The sequence below is a fragment of the Babylonia areolata genome, chromosome 31, assembly GCF_041734735.1.
Source record: "Babylonia areolata isolate BAREFJ2019XMU chromosome 31, ASM4173473v1, whole genome shotgun sequence".
In the NCBI taxonomy this organism is placed as follows: Eukaryota; Metazoa; Mollusca; class Gastropoda; order Neogastropoda; family Buccinidae; genus Babylonia; species Babylonia areolata.
This window is the reverse complement of record NC_134906.1, coordinates 25923234-25945348: the sequence shown is the minus strand read 5'-3', so window position 1 is coordinate 25945348 and position 22115 is coordinate 25923234. Positions and strand designations below refer to the sequence as shown.

At 42.3% G+C, this 22115-nt stretch overlaps 1 protein-coding gene and 1 long non-coding RNA gene across 2 annotated transcripts in view; one reads left to right on the top strand and one right to left on the bottom strand.

Moving 5' to 3' along the window:
- Positions 1-2238: 2238 nt before the first annotated feature.
- On the bottom strand, positions 2239-12947 carry LOC143275910 (uncharacterized). Its single transcript, XR_013053479.1, has 3 exons — positions 12865-12947; positions 6304-10087; positions 2239-5253 (listed from the first exon to the last, which is right to left on the bottom strand). It is a non-coding gene; the product is annotated as an uncharacterized LOC143275910 (long non-coding RNA).
- A 613-nt stretch (positions 12948-13560) lies between these two features.
- LOC143275915 (calcium load-activated calcium channel-like) overlaps positions 13561-22115 on the top strand; it is a 12897-nt gene continuing 4342 nt past the window's right edge. The window contains exons 1-5 of the mRNA XM_076580241.1: positions 13561-13715; positions 15421-15498; positions 16252-16308; positions 18734-18780; positions 19563-19630. Of these exons, the coding sequence (XP_076436356.1) occupies positions 13655-13715; positions 15421-15498; positions 16252-16308; positions 18734-18780; positions 19563-19630 (311 nt within the window). The 5' untranslated portion in view covers positions 13561-13654. The remainder of the gene's footprint in view (positions 13716-15420; positions 15499-16251; positions 16309-18733; positions 18781-19562; positions 19631-22115) is intronic.

Genomic DNA, 22115 nt, shown 5'->3' with positions numbered 1-22115 from the left:
TTGCAGAAAGTATTGACCATAAATTCTTTTTTGACTCACTTGTGTAAACAAAGTGAGTCTATGTTTTAACCTGGTGTTCGGTTGTCTGTGTGTGTGTGTGTGTGTCCGTGTGTCTGTGTGTCCGTGGTAAACTTTAACATTGACATTTTCTCTGCGAATACTTTGTCAGTTGACACCAAATTTGGCATAAAAATAGGAAAAATTCAGTTCTTTCCAGTCATCTTGTTTAAAACAATATTGCACCTCTGGGATGGGCACAAAAAAAAAGAAAAAAAAAGAAGCCTAATTATATGCAAACTGCATTTACTGTTATATTTATATTTTTTGTATTCTCTAAACTTGGCACTTTGACCTCTTATTCTGACACAACAACAAGAGGAGTTATTATTATCATTTTTTGTTCAAACAGGAACTTCTTTTGATAAGCATGGAAGTTTTATTTATTATGCAAATGTTTTGGGGCAAATAGTAAAAAAGGGGAATTACTCTGTAATTAATGCTAGGGGACTTAATTTATCACAAGTGAGTCTTGAAGGCCTTGCCTCTCTTGTTTGTTGTTGGGTTTTTGTTGTTTTGTTTTGTTTTGTTCTTTTACCCTGGAGTTCAGGGACCACCCAGTATTTTTCTTTATTTCTATTAACCACCATTGATAATGTACTAAAATCATTTTGTTTACATTTTCATTTTTGTTTCATTTATCAAAAACAAAACTTTCTTTTTTTTTCTTTCTATATATATATATATATATATATATATATATATATATTAAAATCTTTTTCCTGGTAAAATTACACATTTAAACGCTTTTTTTCCCCCTTTCATATTCCACTTTTCCTCGAGAAGTAATTTGTACAAACAGGTTAGCTCATATAATGCTACTCAACATCTGATGACTGTAAAAGAAACAAAAAACAACAAACAACAACAACAACAACAAAAACACAACAACTATTATAATACCTGCACATAATTTTGGAGAGGACAGAGAGAGAGAGAGAATGAGAGAGAGAGTTTGCACCAGCACTGATAAGATATGAAACAAAAGGCAGCAGCAGACAGTGTATTTTGTTGAACTCGTGACATTATTGCAGAAAGTATTGACCCTAAATTCTTTTTTGACTCACTTGTGTAAACAAAGTGAGTCTATGTTTTAACCCGGTGTTCGGTTGTCTGTGTGTGTGTGTGTGTCTGTGGTAAACTTTAACATTGACATTTTCTCTGCAAATACTTTGTCAGTTGACACCAAATTAGGCATAAAAATAGGAAAAATTCAGTTCTTTCCAGTCATCTTGTTTAAAACAATATTGCACCTCTGCCGCGCTCTGGGATGGGCACAAAAAAATAATAAAAGAAGCCAAATTATATGCAAACTGCATTTACTGTTATATTTATATTTTTTGTATTCTCAAAACTTTTTTTTTTTTTTTTTTTTTACCTGAAGCTTTATATTAACAAATACAGAACACATTTTAACGAATAGATTTTTTTTTTTTTTTTTTTTTTAAGTGTATCACAAGTGAGTCTTGAAGGCCTTGCCAGACGGGCGCAATAGCCGAGTGGTTAAAGCGTTGGACTGTCAATCTGAGGGTCCCGGGTTCGAATCACGGTGACGGCGCCTGGTGGGTAAAAGGGTGGAGATTTTTACGATCTCCCAGGTCAACATATGTGCAGACCTGCTAGTGCCTGAACCCCCTTCATGTGTATATGCAAGCAGAAGATCAAATACGCACGTTAAAGATCCTGTAATCCATGTCAGCGTTCGGTGGGTTATGGAAACAAGAACATACCCAGCATGCACAACCCCGAAAACGGAGTATGGCTGCCTACATGGCGGGGTAAAAACGGTCATACATGTAAAAGAAGAAGAAGAAGACCTTGCTTCTCTTCTTTCTTTTTTTTTTTTTTTAAAGTCCAGCCAACAGTTAGGAGAGTGTGTTACTACAGAGCAGTATCCGTATCTTTTTTTTTTCTTTCTTTTTTTCTTTTTTTCTTTTTTTTTAAAGGAGGGGGAAGGGGGGGGAGGGGGGAGGGGAGTGCTCTTTTTTCCTGTCAATCTGTATATTTTTTCCCCGTCAGAACAAACCGTAAACCTGTGAATACTGCCATGGATAAATCTGTTGTTGCACTTGCTTGCTGTAGTTTGTGTGCATGTGTGTGTGTGTGTGTGCGTGTGTGTGTGTGTGTGTAAAACAGCCAGTTCCATGCATTCTAAGAAAACAAACAAGTCCAAATAAGGAACATATTTCCCTCTCTTATTTCCAGTTTTCATCAAGCATCCATGCACAGTCAGCACTCAGTACGTGCACACATAATGTTTATATACTCATGATGAGTCATATGCAGTTGCAAGCATGTTACCCCCAGTTCTTGAAAATGAACATGATGGAAATCAGTTCCACTGAATGGAAGTGAAAATACAAAATGTATTTATACACACACACACACACACACACACTTATTGTAAGGTATCACATACAAACACACACACACACACACACTTGTCGCTGTCATGTACAAAATAGTTAATCAAATAAATTCATGTCACATACAGCCCAACAGACCACACAAACGGGTTATTCCATGGCTGAAAACCTGTCAGATATTAGAACCAGCCAGAGAGAAACCAGACAATGCCAAAAGGTCAATGTAAATAACGTTAAAAAGACCAGTTCAAAGACATCTTGTCCAGTCCGTGTAAAGTTAATTAAATCGAGTGACTTCATAATCATCCCCAGCAACTCCAGTGCTAGGCAGAAAAAAGCCTTCACAGTCTCATTCATTTTGCCCATCGCTCCTGGTGGACCATAGGCCATCGACGACCCCTTGCCATCGCACTCTGTTCTGGGCTGTTCTGGCCATTCCAGTCCAGTTGGTCCCTTGCTGCTTCAGCTCTGCCTCGGTATCTCGCCTCCAGCTGTTGCGAGGCCGGCCTCTCTTCCTCTTTCCCTGCGGGTTCCAGGTCAGGGCTTGGCGTGTGATGCTGGACGCTGGCTTCCTGAGGGTGTGTCCGATCCAGCCCCACTTCCTCCGCAGTATCTGCTTGGCCACTGGTTCCTGTCCCGCTCGCTCCCACAGATCTTCACAGTCTGGCCGTCATATAATATCAACAACAAAAAATTCAACTCTTGATCATGGTGTTGGTGATCTGTCACATCCCGATCGGCCTGAACCACTGTCTATGCTGAACTCGGCTCCAGTGTCCAGACAGATATTGGGAGAGGTTTGCTCCCCAACCCTTTACAACGCAGGCAGCAGTAACAGTCTTCAGAGGTGGACACTGTCAAGACAGGAACTGAGCACATGGAGAGGAATATGCTGCACAACAGAGAGCAATATTTGGACGAGGTCTGCTACCCACCCTTTACAGTGCGGGTAGTGTGACGTTTAATGAAGCGTTATTAAGTCCGAAATGAACTCCAAAGGAATATTTTTGGCAACACATGAGAGGAACGTTTCAATATTCCACCACAATTTTTCTCTCATTTATCAGTTCACCAAAGATGGAAGGAGTGTGAACACTCCTGTATATATATCCAGAAGGAATTAGAGAGGTGGTGAGGAGGGGCTTTGGGAGACCTGCCAGATGCTGAGGGTCCTTGACCACCAACACCCTGACCACAGAACAAGTTTGAGAGGGTATCACTGAGTGCACTCACCTTCGTCACATTACTTGCTAACAACAAGTCATTGCCCAGCTAACCACAAAAGGGCCATCTCTGGGCTGAAAACCTGTCGGATACTGACACCAGTCAGATAGCTAAACCAATGTCAGTATCAACCAAATTTAACTTTTGGTCACGGTGTTGATGATCTCATGTCATTTGTAGATCACCTGATCCATCGTGTATGCTCGACTTGATCAGCTGAACTCAGCTCCACAGTCTAGATGGATATTTTTGAGAGGAATACATTGACAACAGAGAGGAAAAACTTGGAAGTTAGAGGAATGTTTTCGTTATCACACCCAGAACAAAACAGCATTCAGAAAACTAATGACGGGCGCAATAGCCAAGTGGTTAAAGCGTTGGACTGTCAATCTGAGGGTCCTGGGTTCGAATCATGGTGACGGCACCTGGTGGGTAAAAGGGTGGAGATTTTTACAATCTCCCAGGTCAACATATGTGCAGACCTGCTAGTGCCTGAACCCCCTTCGTGTGTATATGTAAGCAGAAGATCAAATATGCACATTAAAGATCCTGTAATCCATGTCAGCGTTCGGTGGGTTATGGAAACAAGAACATACCCAGCATGCACACCGCCGAAAACGGAGTATGGCTGCCTACATGGCGGGGTAAAAACGGTCATACACGTAAAAGCCCACTCATGTGCATACGAGTGAACGCAGAAGAAGAAGAAGAAACCTAACGTCCAGTTGTGGATGATGTGCTTATCAACACAACCCTCTTTCCACAGCCATTTTCTAATGGCCCTCAATCTCCATACGTAGAACCATCCTGTTTCAGTTTGATAATCAAATCATGTTGCTTGTAGAAATAACAGCTGACCACAGAGTGGCCATCTCAGGGCTAGACACCGGGTGAAAGGCTCCAGACAATCATAAATACTTCATGACTTTTCACAGCAACTCCAGTGCCATCTGGAAAAGGCCTTCACAGTCAGGCTGTCACATAATCACATAATATAAACAAAACACAATTCTCGATCATGGTGCTGATGACCTATCACTTTCTCATCAGCTAAACCAATGTCTGTGCTGGGCTTGAATGGCTGAATACCGTACCAGTTTCCAGACAGACAGTGCAGAGGTCTGCTCCCCACCCTTTACAGTGCGGGCAGTGTGACGTTTAATGAAGCGTTATTAAGTCCCAAATGAACTCCAAAGGAATATTTTTGGCAACACATGAGAGGAACGTTTCAATATTCCACCACAATTTTTCTCTCATTTATCAGTTCACCGAAGATGGAAGGAGTGTGAACACTCCTGTATATATATCCAGAAGGAATTAGAGAGGTGGTGAGGAGGGGCTTTGGGAGACCTGCCAGATGCTGAGGGTCCTTGACCACCAACACCCTGACCACAGAACAAGTTTGAGAGGGTATCAGTGAGTGCATTCACCTTCGTCACATTACTTGCTAACAACACGTCATTGCCCAGCAAACCACAAAAGGGCCATCTCTGGGCTGAAAACCTGTCGGATACTGACACCAGTCAGATAGATAAACCAATGTCAGTATCAACCAAATTTAACTTTTGGTCACAGTGTTGATGATCTCATGTCATTTGTAGATCACCTGAACCGTTGTGTATGCTCGAATTGATCAGCTGAACTCAGCTCCAGAGTCTAGATGGATATTGCTGAGAGGAATACATTGACAACAGAGAGGAAAACTTGGAAGTTAGAGGAATGTTTTCGGTATCACACCCAGAACAAAACAGCATTCAGAAACCTAACGTCCAGTTCTGGATGATGTGCTTATCAACACAACCCTCTTTCCACAGCCATTTTCTAATGGCCCTCAATCTCCATACGTAGAACCATCCTGTTTCAGTTTGATAATCAAATCATGTTGCTTGTAGAAATAACAGCTGACCACAGAGTGGCCATCTCAGGGCTAGACACCGGGTGAAAGGCTCCAGACAATCATAAATACTTCATGACTTTTCACAGCAACTCCAGTGCCATCTGGAAAAGGCCTTCACAGTCAGGCTGTCACATCATCACATAATATAAACAAAACACAATTCTTGATCATAGTGCTGATGACCTATCACTTTCTCATCAGCTAAACCAATGTCTGTGCCGGGCTTGATCGGCTGAACACCGTACCAGTTTCCAGACAGACAGTGCAGAGGTCTGCTCCCCACCCTTTACAGTGCGGGCAGTGTGACGTTTAATGAAGCGTTATTAAGTCCCAAATGAACTCCAAAGGAATATTTTTGGCAACACATGAGAGGAACGTTTCAATATTCCACCACAATTTTTCTCTCATTTATCAGTTCACCAAAGATGGAAGGAGTGTGAACACTCCTGTGTATATATCCAGAAGGAATTAGAGAGGTGGTGAGGAGGGGCTTTGGGAGACCTGCCAGATGCTGAGGGTCCTTGACCACCAACACCCTGACCACAGAACAAGTTTGAGAGGGTATCACTGAGTGCACTCACCTTTGTCACATTACTTGCTAACGACAAGTCATTGCCCAGCTAACCAAAAAAGGGCCATCTCTGGGCTGAAAACCTGTCGGATACTGACACCAGTCAGATAGATAAACCAATGTCAGTATCAACCAAATTTAACTTTTGGTCACGGTTTTGGTGATCTCATCTGTCATTTGTAGATCACCTGAACCATTGTGTATGCTCGACTTGATCAGCTGAACTCAGCTCCAGAGTCCAGACAAATACTGCTGAGGTTTGCTGCCCTCCCTTTACTGAGCAACAGCAGTAAGTCTTCACAAGTGGACACACTTAAGACAGACATTGAACATGTTAAGAGGAATACATTGACAACAGAGAGGAAAACTTGGAAGTTAGAGGAATGTTTTCGGTATCACACCCAGAACAAAACAGCATTCAGAAACCTAACGTCCAGTTCTGGATGATGTGCTTATCAACACAACCCTCTTTCCACAGCCATTTTCTAATGGCCCTCAATCTCCATACGTAGAACCATCCTGTTTCAGTTTGATAATCAAATCATGTTGCTTGTAGAAATAACAGCTGACCACAGAGTGGCCATCTCAGGGCTAGACACCGGGTGAAAGGCTCCAGACAATCATAAATACTTCATGACTTTTCACAGCAACTCCAGTACCATCTGGAAAAGGCCTTCACAGTCAGGCTGTAGCATTATCACATAATAATTATAAACAAAACACAATTCTCGATCATGGTGCTGATGACCTATCACTTTCTCATCAGCTAAACCAATGTCTGTGCCGGGCTTGATCGGCTGAACACCGTACCAGTTTCCAGACAGACAGTGCAGAGGTCTGCTCCCCACCCTTTACAGTGCGGGCAGTGTGACGTTTAATGAAGCGTTATTAAGTCCGAAATGAACTCCAAAGGAATATTTCTGGCAACACATGAGAGGAACGTTTCAATATTCCACCACAATTTTTCTCTCATTTATCAGTTCACCAAAGATGGAAGGAGTGTGAACACTCCTGTATATATATCCAGAAGGAATTAGAGAGGTGGTGAGGAGGGGCTTTGGGAGACCTGCCAGATGCTGAGGATCCTTGACCACCAACACCCTGACCACAGAACAAGTTTAACAGGGTATCAGTGAGTGCATTCACCTTCGTCACATTACTTGCTAACGACAAGTCATTGCCCAGCTAACCAAAAAAGGGCCATCTCTGGGCTGAAAACCTGTCGGATACTGACACCAGTCAGATAGATAAACCAATGTCAGTATCAACCAAATTTAACTTTTGGTCACGGTGTTGATGATCTCATCTGTCATTTGTAGATCACCTGAACCAATGTGCATGCTCGACTTGATAGACTGAACTCAGCTCCAGAGTCCAGATGGGTATTACTGAGGTTTGCTCCCCACCCTTTACAGAGGAGCAGCAGCAAGTCAGTTCATTGCAAAACTCAAGAAGGACAAAAGCCTGGACACTAATTCATATCTAGATCTCAGGAAGAACTGTGCATGAACAAACAGTTGAGACTGATGGTGACAGTGACAAATGGACTGAGACTGACAAGAGTCTGCCCAAACAGGACACCCCTACCAATCCAACCCCATCAATGGAAAACTCGCCAAACGAATACAAATTATGTGGGACATCACACTGTCCCTTACCCCTACAGAAAGGGGAGATGGACATTCACAACTGGCTGGAGCAAGCACAGTCACTCTTAAATGATCAGGACGTTCAAGAATTGGCCTCCCGACTTCTAGCGAGTCTGCGAGGCGTTGCGGCGGAGACAGAAAAAAACTGTCGTTCAAATACAGAATTTGTGGCCATGTTGCAAAGTGTGTTCAGGTCAGTTACGATCCAGAAGAAATGCTACTAATGTTTGCAGGCTGGAAAATCAGGCCACGAGAGCTTCCTGCAGAATTTTCAGGCTGGCTGAACGCTGAAATACTGAAAATTGACAAGTACGCAGACCTGACACGGAACAGTCTGAACATTAAACTGTTCCGCACCATCAGGTCCTCCAGGCAGGGAGCAAAGTCAATGAAGATCTGATCACATGGATTGTGGATAAAGTGGCGGCCCACCTATCGTAGAAAATCACACATTTCTCCAATGGGAAGTTAGCAGCACAGGCCAACTCACTGTTTCTGGTGCAGCCAGCTGGGGCATCACAGGACAAGGTGCACAAACCCACCGAATCCAGACCTGGTTGTGCAGAGGGAGGATGGAAAGCGCCAAAGGCTACAACGGAAGTCGGGAAACGAAGGACAGCTGTAGGCTGGAGACGTCCCGTCATGTTCTCAATTCTGTTGACATGACCATCATGTTTTCAATTCTGTTGACACGACCACCATGTTTTCAATTCTGTTGACATGACCGCCATGTTCTGAATTCTGTTGACACGACCGTCATGTTCTGAATTCTGTTGACATGACCGCCATGTTCTCAATTCTGTTGACACGACCGCCATGTCCTCAATTCTGTTGACATGACCGCCACGTTATCAATTCTGTTGACACGACCGCCATGTTATTAATTCTGTTGACACGACCATCATGTTCTTAATTCTGTTGACACAACCATCATGTTCTCAGTTCTGTTGACATGACCATCATGTTCTCAATTCTGTTGACACGACCGTCATGTTCTCAATTCTGTTGACATGACCGTCATGTTCTTAATTCTGTTGACATGACTGTCAGGCTGACCCCAGCACATGCCCAGAAAAATTTGCAGTGCTTGCCGCTACTTAACCAGTTCTCTTTGAGCATGCACACTCTTACTTGTCGTCCCAGCCAAGGCTGATGATCACACTTATTTGTTACTGTACTACTGAGTTGAATTATTAAAAGTTCAGTAAGTTATCTGGAGTCCCGAGTTGAATCGTCAAAAGTTCAGCAAGTTATCTGGAGTCCTGAGTTGAATCGTCAAAAGTTCAGCAAGTTATCTGGAGTCCTGAGTTGAATCATCAAAAGTTCAGCAAGTTATCTAGAGTCCTGAGTTGAATCATCAAAAGTTCAGCAAGTTATCTAGAGTCCTGAGTTGAATCATCAAAAGTTCAGTAAGTTATCTGGAGTCCTGAGTTGAATCGTCAAAAGTTCAGTAAGTTATCTGGAGTCCTGAGTTGAATCATCAAAAGTTCAGTAAGTTATCTGGAGTCCTGAGCTGAATTGTCAAAAGTTCAGTACGTTATCTGGAGTCCTGAGTTGAATCATCAAAAGTTCAGCAAGTTATCTGGAGTCCTGAGTTGAATCGTCAAAAGTTCAGTAAGTTATCTGGTGTCCTGAGTTGAATCGTCAAAAGTTCAGTAAGTTATAATAATAATAATAGTATTTATATAGCGCTGAATCTTGTGCAGAGACAAATCAAAGCGCTTTTGCACCAGTCATTCACACGCATGCATAACTCTAAAACTGTAGAAACTAAAGACAAGGAAGAGGCAGGCAAGGGAGACTATTTTGGGAAGAGGTGGGTTTAAAGGCCAGACTTGAAGACTTGACGAAGCGAAAGAGGAAGTTCATTCCAATTGCAAGGTCCAGAGACAGAGAAAGAACGGCGGCCAACAGTCAAGTGTTTGAATCTGGGTATGCGTAAACAGAGTGGATCCGAAGCCGATTGTAGTGAGCGAGATGGAGTGTAGAGGTGAAGTTATCTGGAGACCTGAGTTGAATCGTCAAAAGTTCAGTCAGTTATCTGGAGTCCTGTCATCTCTTCACCCACAACATATCACAACCTTCCCACAGTTGGGGTGGGGTGTGGGGGGGTAGCTGTCCATGAAGAGGGCTGTTCCATCACCAGAGTGGCTGCTGAACCCCGCACTAGCCTGGAGTGAACAGAAAACAACCGTCCCACCCTGGCCTCCTGAGTGCAGGTCCATGAGCAGTGGCCCATCCCAGCTTTACTCTCTCTCTGAGTGAGTGGAGTTCTGGTTCCATCTTGATCTTCATAGCCAGCCAAGACGCTTTGGAGCCAGACCTTGAACACAACACACATAAGCAGCAGTAAATATCATCATATAGGTATAGTATAATTTATAGTCACTATAACAGTATTACTATTACAGTAGAAGTTTAAAAAAAGCAAAACAAACATCCCCCCCCCCCCCGCCCCCCCCTCACCCCCTCCAAAAAAGAAAAGAAAACAAAAACATGCAGCTGAATACCGATGCAAATTTATACAAATAAACATTTGACATGCTGATGGTACTTTAATTGCAGCCAAAGTTGAACAAGTTACGGTTCCCATCTTGATCTTCACAGCCAGCCAACACTCTGGAGCCAGATCCTGAACACAACGCACATAAACAGCAGTAAATATCATCATATATGTATCGTATAATAGTACACCAGAGAATCGACAGACAGGCAGAAAATACAAAAAAACTTAGCCGTATGAAGAGCACAGGAACAGCAGTCATGATGGCTGCCGGAAAAAGAGGGCGCTAGCTAGCGGGACAAAGGGGAGGTTACCTACTTCCGGGAGGTTATCAGCCGTATTGCTTTCGCTTTCTCCGCATAGGCGGATTGTAGTTTGCACAGGACAGGAATGTCAGACCCCTGCCGGAGTCTGCACTAGTTGGGTCACGGTTAAATATGTGTAATTAAATAGTACTACTATTACAGTAGAAGTTTAAAAAAAGCAAAACACAGTTCAGGTAAATGAAGAGAAAATAGAACTTATGTGACTGGCCTCTGCCTCACCAATCTATATTACTGAGTGACACACTTCATGTCAGCTCTGTGTCTGATCAAATGGCATGCAGTATATCGGGGGAGTCACCTGACTCACTTAAAAAGTTTGGAATGTTCAGCTGAGTTATAATGAGAACATTTCAAGCATAAAAAGCTTGTTTATAGGACTGGCAGTTTAACATATTTGATTCCCTTTAGACAGAACATGACACTATGATTAATTTGAGTGAACTGAACATTGCTGGGTACCTACACAAAGAGTTACACCATGGGTAGAAGTGTTAAAAAATGCTGTATGTAGCACTTGGCTTCCCTCGTGCTGCACTGTTGTCAAAATCATCCAATTTTGGCATTAAAAGGGAAAAAAAAAACAAAAAAAAAACCAAAACAACTTTCAGAATCACACACAGACCCTCCCAATGAAATCAGCAAATACCTGCCCATCATTCACCGTTGCACACCCCTAAACTTCAGTACTGCTGTAGAGTTTTAAAATCAACAAGCAACGTTGGGTTAAGCTGCTGTTCAGGCATCTGTCTAGATGTGGTATAATAAAGTGTATTGTCTGAATGCAGTGACGCCTCCTTGAGAAACTGAAAACTTGAAATCAACAAAACTAACCTGAGTACTGCTGCCCAGTGTGGAAACAAGGAAATGACCAAGAAGCTAAAACTGAGACCCTGGCTCAAAGTAATGGTAAATGACAGGCTGGAGCGGTGCCTGTCAGGATGATTCCCGGGGAGCGCTTCACTACTGACTAGCCAGAGAGGTCCTGCCTTTACACTGTGAAATAAAGGTCCGTGGTCTACCCCACACACGCTCCCTTTCTCTCTCTCTCTCTCTTTTATTTTTTTATTTTATTTTTTTTTTAAGTGCTGTGCACACCCAAGTCACTTGAACTTGGTCAACAGAAGATGGCGTGACTAGAAGATTGAAGGAATTTTTTTTCTTTCTTTCCGTTACACAAACATCATTGTCTTGCTGATGATTCTGTCGTGGTTGATGCATGCTGGGTATTTTCATGTCTCCATAATCCACCGAACACTGACATGGATTACAAGATCTTTAACGTGCGTATTTGATTTTCTGCGTGTGTATACACACGAAGGGGGATCAGGCACTAGCAGGTCTGCACATATGTTGACCTGGAAGATTGGCAAAAACCTCCATCCTTTACCCACCAGGCGCCGTTACTGAGATTTGAACCCAGGACCCTCAGATTGAAAGTCCAACGCTTTAACCACTCGGCTATTACGCCAAGGAATGACAGTGACTGCAAAAAAATGTACCCAGACACTGACTACACAGTACACGAGACTGAGACAGTATGTTCTCATCAACAGTGGTGTAGTTGTTCAGCCCTGGTTGATGCAAGTTGTTCAGCCTTCATCAGTTCATGGCTGTGGTACTGCTCCGTACAACCATCTACTAAGATAGTAGATAATCTAGTGGTTGGGTCCTGGCTGCCTGCCCGAGTTGGGGGGTCTGTCTGATGTTCTGTCGGGGGGTAGGGGGGATGGGCGGGGCGGGGGGTCCTGGGTTCCAATATCTGTTGTGTGCAGCCTAAATACTCTTGTAGTGTCTTAATTTTGTTGCCACGAAACGTGTGGATGGGTGAGGCGGAAACAAAAACTACTTCAGTCAGAAAATACAGGAAGAAAACATGGAAAGTCAAAAGAGTTGTGTATTAACTGCTAACTAGGCGGGTTGTTCACCTTACTCAAGTGTGCGATTAACTTGACTTGATCAACGATTGAGGCTTATTTGCCTGTTCGTTGTTCCTACGACTTTGCGCATTTGTGGTTTGGTCACTGGTTTGTGAGTCCATTACTCTAGACAGGAAGGGGAGAACCTAGCTGGATGGTTCTCCCAATATTTGTCTAGCCTTGTCTTGAAGGAGTTCAGGGAAGGGGCGGTGACAACACTGTCTGGCAAGCTGTTCCATCCGGCAACTACCCTGTATGAGAAGAAGTTGCCTCTGATATCCAGGCGAAATCTGGATTTCGTCAGCTTGAAGGGGTTGCCTCGGTGTTTTTTTGTTAATTTTTTTCAGACGCTTACCTAAAGCTGTAGACCCTCGTTGTTTTGGTTCAAAGAAAAACTTTGTTTTGGATGTTTTCCTTCCGCCTCGGACCCACGTGATCGAATCCCATTTAAGGGAGACAACTCTCACTTATCTAAAATCGCTAAAAACCCAAATCACAATAAATAACATTGATGACGCCACAACTTCTTTCCGTTCTGGAGATGGTTCGTGTGATGTTGATAAAATCTCTGCGTGTCTGTATGGATCATAAGAACAAATAGAAATATAGTGGAGGGGGGAGGGGTATGGAAAGTGTACCCCGTCTCACTTATTGTTATTGGTTATTCAGTGTTGGCCGCCGTTCTTTCTCTGTCTCTAGACTGCCTTGTAATTGGAATGAACTTCCTCTTTCTCTTCGTCAGGTCTCCACACTCAGCTCTTTCAAGTCTGGCCTTAAAATCCACCTCTTCCCAAAATAGCCTTCCTCCCCTGCCTCTTGGAATAGTAGTAGTATAGAACAGTATTTCAGCTACTGAGCTTAAACTTAGCGGCCGCAAGGCCTTTTGGTGATCTTTTGATCAGAGCTAAGTTTCCTAACTTTTCTTCAGTTTTTTCCCTCCAGTTTTAGAGTTATGCATGCGTTTGAATGACTGGTGCGAACGCGCTTTGATTTGTCTCTGCACAAGATTCAGCGCTATATAAATATAATCATCATAATTATTATCGTGATACAAAATTTCGGTGAATAGATGTAAACCGATGTTCCAGCAACGTTAACTTGAGCCTGTGGACGTCTGCAATAGAGTTGGGAAGACAAACGCGAAAATGTTGAGCGACTGTATTTTGATTGTGTTTATATCAATTTGCACTGCTCTTTTAGGAGAAGGTATGTCAACTTGGTATTCTAGCCATTTTCTGTGTTGGTTCCCAATACATTTACTTTTTGGAATTTTCCCGATGGCCTGTGCTTCGGGATTCAGAGCACTGTCTGTAGCATACGTAGGTTCTTTTATCCCGTTCGTTCTAGATTTTTCTTTCGTTTTGAATACAATAACAATGACTGGGTTGATTGACTGCTCAGTCATTCTTAAGTATCGCATATTGATCATTATTATGATCGTGTACGGTTGATGACCTTTTCGATTTACCTAAATTTTTCACCAAACCCGTTTGGCGTTACCGGCCCCTTTGCCGGTCGTGGGAGTCGTGTGTCCGTGTCTGTTTGTACAGGCCATCGTTATACTTATTGTCCCAGTGACATTCATACTCTGCCAGTTACCAGTGAGGGTGGCGCCTGTTGGAGTTAGTGGCAGTAAAACCGATAAAGGCAGAAGACTGTAAGGTGTAAAGGCTATGGCATCACCTACAGTGTATGTGTGTGTGCGTGTGCGTGCAAGTAGGTCTCACAATGTGTTAATGTGACACAAGAGAAAGCACATTCATATAAGCACATTCATATTATTATCACTTTTCCACTTAACGGTTTACCACACCCCATACCAAAGTTCTGTTAAAATATTCAGTGGGTCATGTTATTTATTCAGAACTTTACCAACTTACTGCCCTGTCAGTTGCGAAAGCTATAATTTAACCCTCATTATCTGAGTACCAGAACACAGCTTCAGTCTTCCATGTCTCTCTATCACAGCATCAAGACTTGTCCACCACCTGTCACTCTGTGACCAAGATTGACTAATATTTCACATGAAAGCGGACGGGCGCAATAGCCGAGTGGTTAAAGCGTTGGACTTTCAATCTGAGGGTCCCGGGTTCGAATCACGGTAACGGCGCCTGGTGGGTAAAGGGTGGAGATTTTTCCGATCTCCCAGGTCAACATATGTGCAGACCTGCTAGTGCCTGAACCCCCTTCGTGTGTATAAGCACGCAGTAGATCAAATACGCACGTTAAAGATCCAGTAACCCATGTCAGTGATCGGTGGGTTATGGAGACACGAAAATACCCAGCATGCATGAACCACGACAGAGTCATCGGCAAGTCGATGTTGGTCGTGTAACGGAAAGAAGAAGAAGAAGAAGCCCCCCTCCCATTAAATTGTGCCCATGGAAATAACCATGTTAGGAGAGAAGGGAAGGTGTTGGAAGGTAAGGGGAAACAGAGGGCATATCATTATCATGATAATGGTTATCTGATATGTTAAACTAAAGCATGTGATGTACACATGTATTATTATGAAATAATACTCAATGCTCAAGGCAAAAAATAAGAACATGATATGAGCAGACAGACACTGAGACAGCCAAGAAAAGCATGAAATGACAGTGTTTCATATGATTAGTTTGTGCTGCCCACTTATACTCTGCACATTTTCAGACAATCATATCAAATGATAATGATAAACAGACAAAATTATTTTGCATAACTTTATCATCTTTTTCTTTCCCTTTTTTAAATTTTTTTATGGATAGATCTTTTAAACGCATGTGTGCTTGAACTCACAGTGCAAATTAAACTTAATGAAGGGCATTTTTTTTTGTGTGGTTTCTTGAATGATTAACATCTTTTCTTTTTTTCTAACAAATATTTTTAGTTGACATAATTTCATTATTTGTTGTTTTGGATTGTTTTTCAGGGCTGACATGGGTCATGGTATACCGAACAGAAAAATACCAGAAACTGAAGGCTGAGGTGGAGAAACAGAGCAAAAAGTGTAAGTGTCAGTCACCATCAGTGGGGGTTCTGTTGAAGAAAGAATGTAACTTGATCAATCTGTTACCTGCTATTAAGAGCAACAGCGGAATAACTTCAGTAAAGGGTAGACTGTTGTCTGTACTCATCTATCTAATAGATGGAGAAGGAACGTAGTTTACAGCACAAGACTAGACTTGTCTGTGCAGTATGCTTCGAAATACAAGACATAATAATAATAATAATGGATACTTATATAGCACACTATCCAGAAATCTGCTCTAGGTGCTTTACAAAAACGCTTTTGTTAACATAAAACATTATATCTATGTTACATACACACACCAAAATGTGACACTACACACACACACACACACACACACACACACACACACACACACGCGCGCGCGCTGCATACATACATTTTAACATACATGTGTATCTAACACAGTAACAGCTACCCTAACAATACACACACATAGGCAGTGACATGTGTATGATAACACCAGGAACTTGTCTGGAAATGAAAAATGTGCAGTTTGCCTGGCTAACGAGTTGTGTCCTTTAAGTGCATCGCTTATCAAAAACATTGTTTAAATTTTAGACCACAAACAAGATATTATATCATGCTGGGATTATTGTTACATAATTGATTGATTATGTTAGAATACTTTAACAAAGTTACAAAGAAAGAGAGAAGAGAGAAAGTAATGAAAGAAAAAACACAAGTCTCAAGTTTTTTAAGTTTTCAAGACATTTTATTTTTTTGGTGCAGTGGAAAAGCAGAAGGAAGCAGGAGAAAATGCAGACCGAAACACCAAGAAAAAACTGGGTAAGTCATGAAGTGGCAGCTTCCATCCACAGGAGACAAACATGCATGTAGAGATGATGCTCACTCACTCACTCACTCAGGCCCATAACTACAAAGTAGTCATTGGGGGAAGCCTGAGGACCGCAGACGCAACCTCCCTTCTCCATCTGTCTCTGTCGGCAGCCGCTGGCAGCAGCTCACGTGTGTGGAGTCCGGTCCATTGTTTGATGTTCTCATGCCAGTTCTTCTGCTGTCTTCCTCTTCTTCTCCCGCCCTCGATGGTGCCTTGCATGATTGTTTTGGACAAGCTGGTGTGTCGAGTGTTGTGTCCAAACCATATCAGCTTGCGTCTCTTCACAGTTGAAAGGAGAGGTTCCTGAGGTCCAGCAAGGTTCTCAGTTCTGCTCCGTACATGTTCATTGGTCCTGTGCTCGATCCAGGGAATTTGAAGGAGCTTCCTCAGGCATTTGTAGAGATGATAACATGGGAGCAAAACTACGTCTTGGGACATTAACTGGCATTGTGCACTAGTGTTTTTTATTTTTTTTTTATATGAACATTAAAGAAATTAAATGAAACCAGCTTAAATCCATGAAATTGAATGGTTCAGAATGTTTGAAGGAGGAGTCGAAGCGTGCACACTGATCTGTGTGTGTGTGTGTGTGTGTGTGTGTGTGTGTGTGTGTTATACATTTATACATGTTTTGTTTTATTCTCTCTACGTCACATAACTTTGAATGGATGGTCAAACTGCATTTAGTTGTACAAATCAGTTGATTTCGTTTTGGATTTGGTTTTCATCAGTATTATTACTATTGATACATTTTGTTATTTGTCTTACGAACCCCCATGCCATTAGGGCTTTAAAGCTATTGACAGTGTTCACTGTTCTCTCTCGATCTCTCTTTCTCTCTCTCTAGATAGATATATATATATATATATATATATATATACGTCAGATTTGGATGGAAAAAAGGAAAGGGAAGGAGGTGGGGCACTTTCCTGACGAGTGCTTAGAGTTAGACAGTCCCAACCTACTGGTCAGGCTTTGAGAGTCCAACAAATTTTGCAGGAATGAAAGAGATAAGGAAACAAATTTTGTTTGTTTGTTTGGTTTTTTTTTTACTGCCTCATTGTCCGCACCATTTCAGTGGCATTACTCCCATGCTGCTTATTCCAAGCCCCCCCCACCCATACATGGCCACATCCAGGTTCGTCAGTCACAGTTCCGGCATTGTCAGTCCACAGGTAGCCCCTGATGTTAGGTCACCAGGAGGCCACACACCAGACCCTGCACTGCTGCCGAGTCACTTCGGTTGTGTTCAGCAGTGCCTGTTCTGATTTAATGTACTTAGGACACCATCTACTAAGCCCCCTACAGACAACAATTGTGGCTTAATTACGGAGCCAGACTGAGTGAGCATTAACCCCAGAGTGGAGACTGCCACTAATTCCCTCCAGCAATTGTCTCTCCATGAATTTGTCGACACTGGAGACCTTGACAGGACTCACCCCAAGCACAGAAGATCAAATACATGCATTAAAGATCCTGTAATCCATGTCAGCATTCAGTGGGTTTTTGAAGCAAGAACATACCTGGTATGGCTGCCTACATGGCAGGGTGAATTAAAAACAAAAACAAAAACGGCCATAGACATAAAATGTTACATATCTGAGTGTGTATGTGTGCGTGACTAAAACTTGACTGAATGACACAGCAAACGAATGATGAGCACCCAATGGCAGCCTTCGGGCGCTTCTAACCAGGTAAGCAGCCTGTTGTGCAAATGACCCTGTGTTTGTAAAGTGCTTGGAACTTGATCTCCGACTGAAGATTGGCACTTTATAAGTATCCACACCATCATCATCATCATTTTTTAAAATTTGAATCTTTGTAACACAGTATTAAGATTTTATTTATTTAGGTTTTTTTTCTTCTTCTTCTTCTTCTTTGTTCGTGGGCTGCAACTCCCATGTTCACTCGCATGTACACGAGTGGGCTTTTACGTGCATGACTGTTTTTACCCCGCCATGTAGGCAGTCATACCCCGCTTTCGGGGGTGTGCATGCTGGGTATGTTCTTGCTTCCATAACCCACCGAACGCTGACATGGATTACAGGATCTTTAACGTGCGTATTTGATCTTCTGCATGCGTTTACACACGAAGGGGGTTCAGGCACTAGCAGGTCTGCACATATGTTGACCTGGGAGATCGTAAAAATCCCCACCCTTTACCCACCAGGCGCCATTATCGTGATTTGAACCCAGGTCCCTCAGATTGAAAGTCCAACGCTTTAACCACTCGGCTATTGCGCCCGTCGGTTGGTTGTTTTTTTTTTTTTTTTTTTTCATATTCAGTGATAACTAGACAGGAGTTCATGTGAGCTTGTCACCATGAGTCTAGTGTGTAACTGGTTGTTAAGCTGATGCTGTTGTGTTCTGCAGAGAGACAAGAAGAGAGACTGAAGAACCACAGTCGAGATTTGTCCTTGGTGAGTAACTCTTCTTTCATCTTTAGTTCCAAGTCTTCAGGACTCTTTCTTGGCTTCAAACAGAAGAATCTGGTGTGCTTGAGTGGGCATTAAAGTTACAGTTTCAGTTTCAATAGCTCAAGGAGGCGTCACTGCGTTCGGACAAATCCATATACGCTACACCACATCTGCCAAGCAGATGCCTGACCAGCAGTGTAACCAACGCTAAAGTTACATCCAATGATGAGTCACTCCACATTAAAAAAAAAAAAAAAAAAAATCACAGAAAACAATGGTGGCTCACGCATGCTCTCTCTCTCTCTCTCTCTCTCCAGTGGACAGTTAGCCATAACTCAGTCACTGGTTGAAGAATGGCTGGGTAGGAGTTTGCCTACTGAGCCAGAGATTTGGAAATCATGAGCACAGATTTATTTGTGTAGTCTGTGTCCTGTTTGATATTTTGTATGGTTTTTGCTGGTTTCGATGCATGTTTGACACCCCCCCCCCCCCCCCACGTACCCTTCCCTTTCATTCCTAGCACAATTATGAATTTTATTTTCATGTCTTCTGGAAAGAATCTGCTGGTTTTTATGTTTTCTTCTTTGAAAACTAGATATCTTTAGTGTTTCTTTACTTTTTCTTTTTTTTGTTTTGTTTTTTTTTGTTTTTGCTGTGGCTTTTTTTCAGCACTAAACAGTAAAGGGCCTTCATTGGTCGGTTTGCAGCAAAATGAATTGTCTCCCTTGTTCCATATATTGAGTTGTGTCCAAAATTTGTTGTTTTTTTGTGTGTTTTTTCCACAGGTGAAGATGAAATCCATGTTTGCCATTGGCTTTGCATTCACTGCTCTTCTCAGCATGTTCAACACCATGTGAGTAAAAACAAAAACAAACCTGGTGCCAATGCCAATGAATATTGCTCAGTGTCATAAACATTCACTTATTGATAATGTTCAGTTTGAAGTGGAAGTGGTGGTGTTTTGACGAAGTTGTGCATGTGCGTGCATGCCTGTTCACGTGCATTTGTGGGCGTATGTGTCTGTGTGGATTTATTTGTTTTCTTTATAAATTTTTGAATTTTTTTCCCCTTTATGTTGTATGTATGTATATAGTCCCAGTTTCCATTCCACACCATGTATTGTTGATTCATTTAGTTTCCACTCCACACCCTGTATTGTTGGAATCAACATTTAATAGTGTTTCTTTTCCTTTATATTCCACTTCTTGTATTGTTAGAATCAACATATATGTATATGTATGGTGTGTGTTTGGCGTGGGGGGTGGTGGTGGGGAGGGTGGAGGGTAGAGTGTGTTCATGTGTGTTTTGTGTCCCAGCAGATGGTGTGTACTTTTTCTGTGCGCTCTGAGGTGTTGTGGTAACACAGCTCTCTACATTATATAATTATAAGCATACAGTTGTTATCTCAGTCAGGGAGGCAGCAGAATGGTTAAGGCCAGACACGGTAGTGAAATTTTGACCAAAATCATGATTTTTTGGTGATTTTCGTTTTTTCGCATAATTTGCTTCTTCCACATCTAATCCCCCGTATAGTCCGTTCACCTGGGTACTAAATTCACTTAAATAAAGCTCAAACAGCAGCAGTGATTTCTTGTGAGTACCAGCACCATCTCCTTCTTTTCCTGTTTGTCTCCAGTTTTGTTTTGTCCTCGTAATACGATTTTTCAAAATGCTAATGCTCAAAACTTTAAAAGATAGCATGTTCAACTGGTACTTTCTTTCTTTGTGTATTCATCTTTATATAGTGCAGTGGGTTGTATAGTACTAGTAAAGGAATGAATATACAGTCATTTGAAAAAAAAATTATGTCAAGGAATTTATACACATTTCAACCAAAAAAAATTATAAATGTATTTATTCAAATTCCAAAATACCACTGCACTATAATAAAGAACAAATACAAATAAATCAAATAAAACAAACAGAAATAACATATCTATAAAAGTATCGAAGTTATAAGCTTTTAATTTTTTTGTTTGTCGGCCATTTTGGATTCGTTTTCATGGAAACCGTCATGATAAATTGCACAAAATAACCTTTTTAGACATGTTTAGTCCAATATCTTTGCATACCATGTCACAGAAAGCCATAAACTTCAAGTTTATTTCATACGTTTTTGTACAACCGTGTCTGGCCTTAAGACGCTCATCTGCTGAGACAGAGAGTTGCTAGAGGGTCCAGGACTGAATCCTTCTCTTGCCCTTTCTCCCAGATTTGACCGGAAAAATCGACGGGCGCAATAGCCGAGTGGTTAAAGCGTTGGACTGTCAGTCTGAGGGTCCCGGGTTCGAATCACGGTGACGGCGCCTGTTGGGTAAAGGGTGGAGATTTTTATGATCTCCCAGGTCAACATATGTGCAGACCTGCTAGTGCCTGAACCCCCTTCCTGGGTATATGCAAGCAGAAGATCAAATACGCACATTAAAGATCCTGTAATCCATGTCAGCGTTCAGTGGGTTATGGAAGCAAGAACATACCCAACATGCATACCCCCGAAAGCGGAGTATGACTGCCTACATGGCGGGGTAAAAACGGTCATGCACGTAGAAGCCCACTCGTGTGCATACGAGTGAACGCAGAAGAAGAAGAAGACTGGAAAAATCAAACTGAGCATCTGGTCATTGGGTTGAGACAATAAACCGAGGTCCCTTGTGCAGCACGCATTTAGTGCACTGAAAAGGAACCCATGGCAATGAGAGTGTTGACCTCTGGCAAAAATCTGCTGAAGAAATCCACTCTAGTAGGTACACAAAAGTGTATAAATATTTGTATTTGTATTTGTATTTCTTTTTATCACAGCAGATTTCTCTGTGTGAAATTCGGGCTGCTCTCCCCAGGGAGAGTGCGTCGCTATAATACAGCGCCACCCATTTTTTAAATTATTTTTTCCTGCGTGCAGTTTCATTTGTTTTCCCTATCGAAGTGGATTTTTCTATAGAATTTTGCCAGGAACAACCCTCTGGGTTCTTTTACATGCGCTAAGTGCATGCTGCACACGGGACCTCGGTTTATCGTCTCATCCGAATGACTAGTGTCCAGACCACCACTCAAGGTCTAGTGGAGGGGGAGAAAATATCGGTGGCCGAGCCGTGATTCGAACCAGCGCGCTCAGATTTTCTCGCTTCCTAGGCGGACGCGTTACCTCAAGGCCATCACTCCACTCCCATATATATATATATATGTGTGTGTGTGTGTGTGTGTGTGTGTGAATGCACTCAAGGCCTGACTAAGCGTGTTGAGTTACGCTGCTGGATAGGCATCTGCCTAGCTGATGTGGTGTAGCGTATATGGATTAGTCGGAAGGCAGTGGCGCTTCCTTGAAACTGAGACTGCTGCTG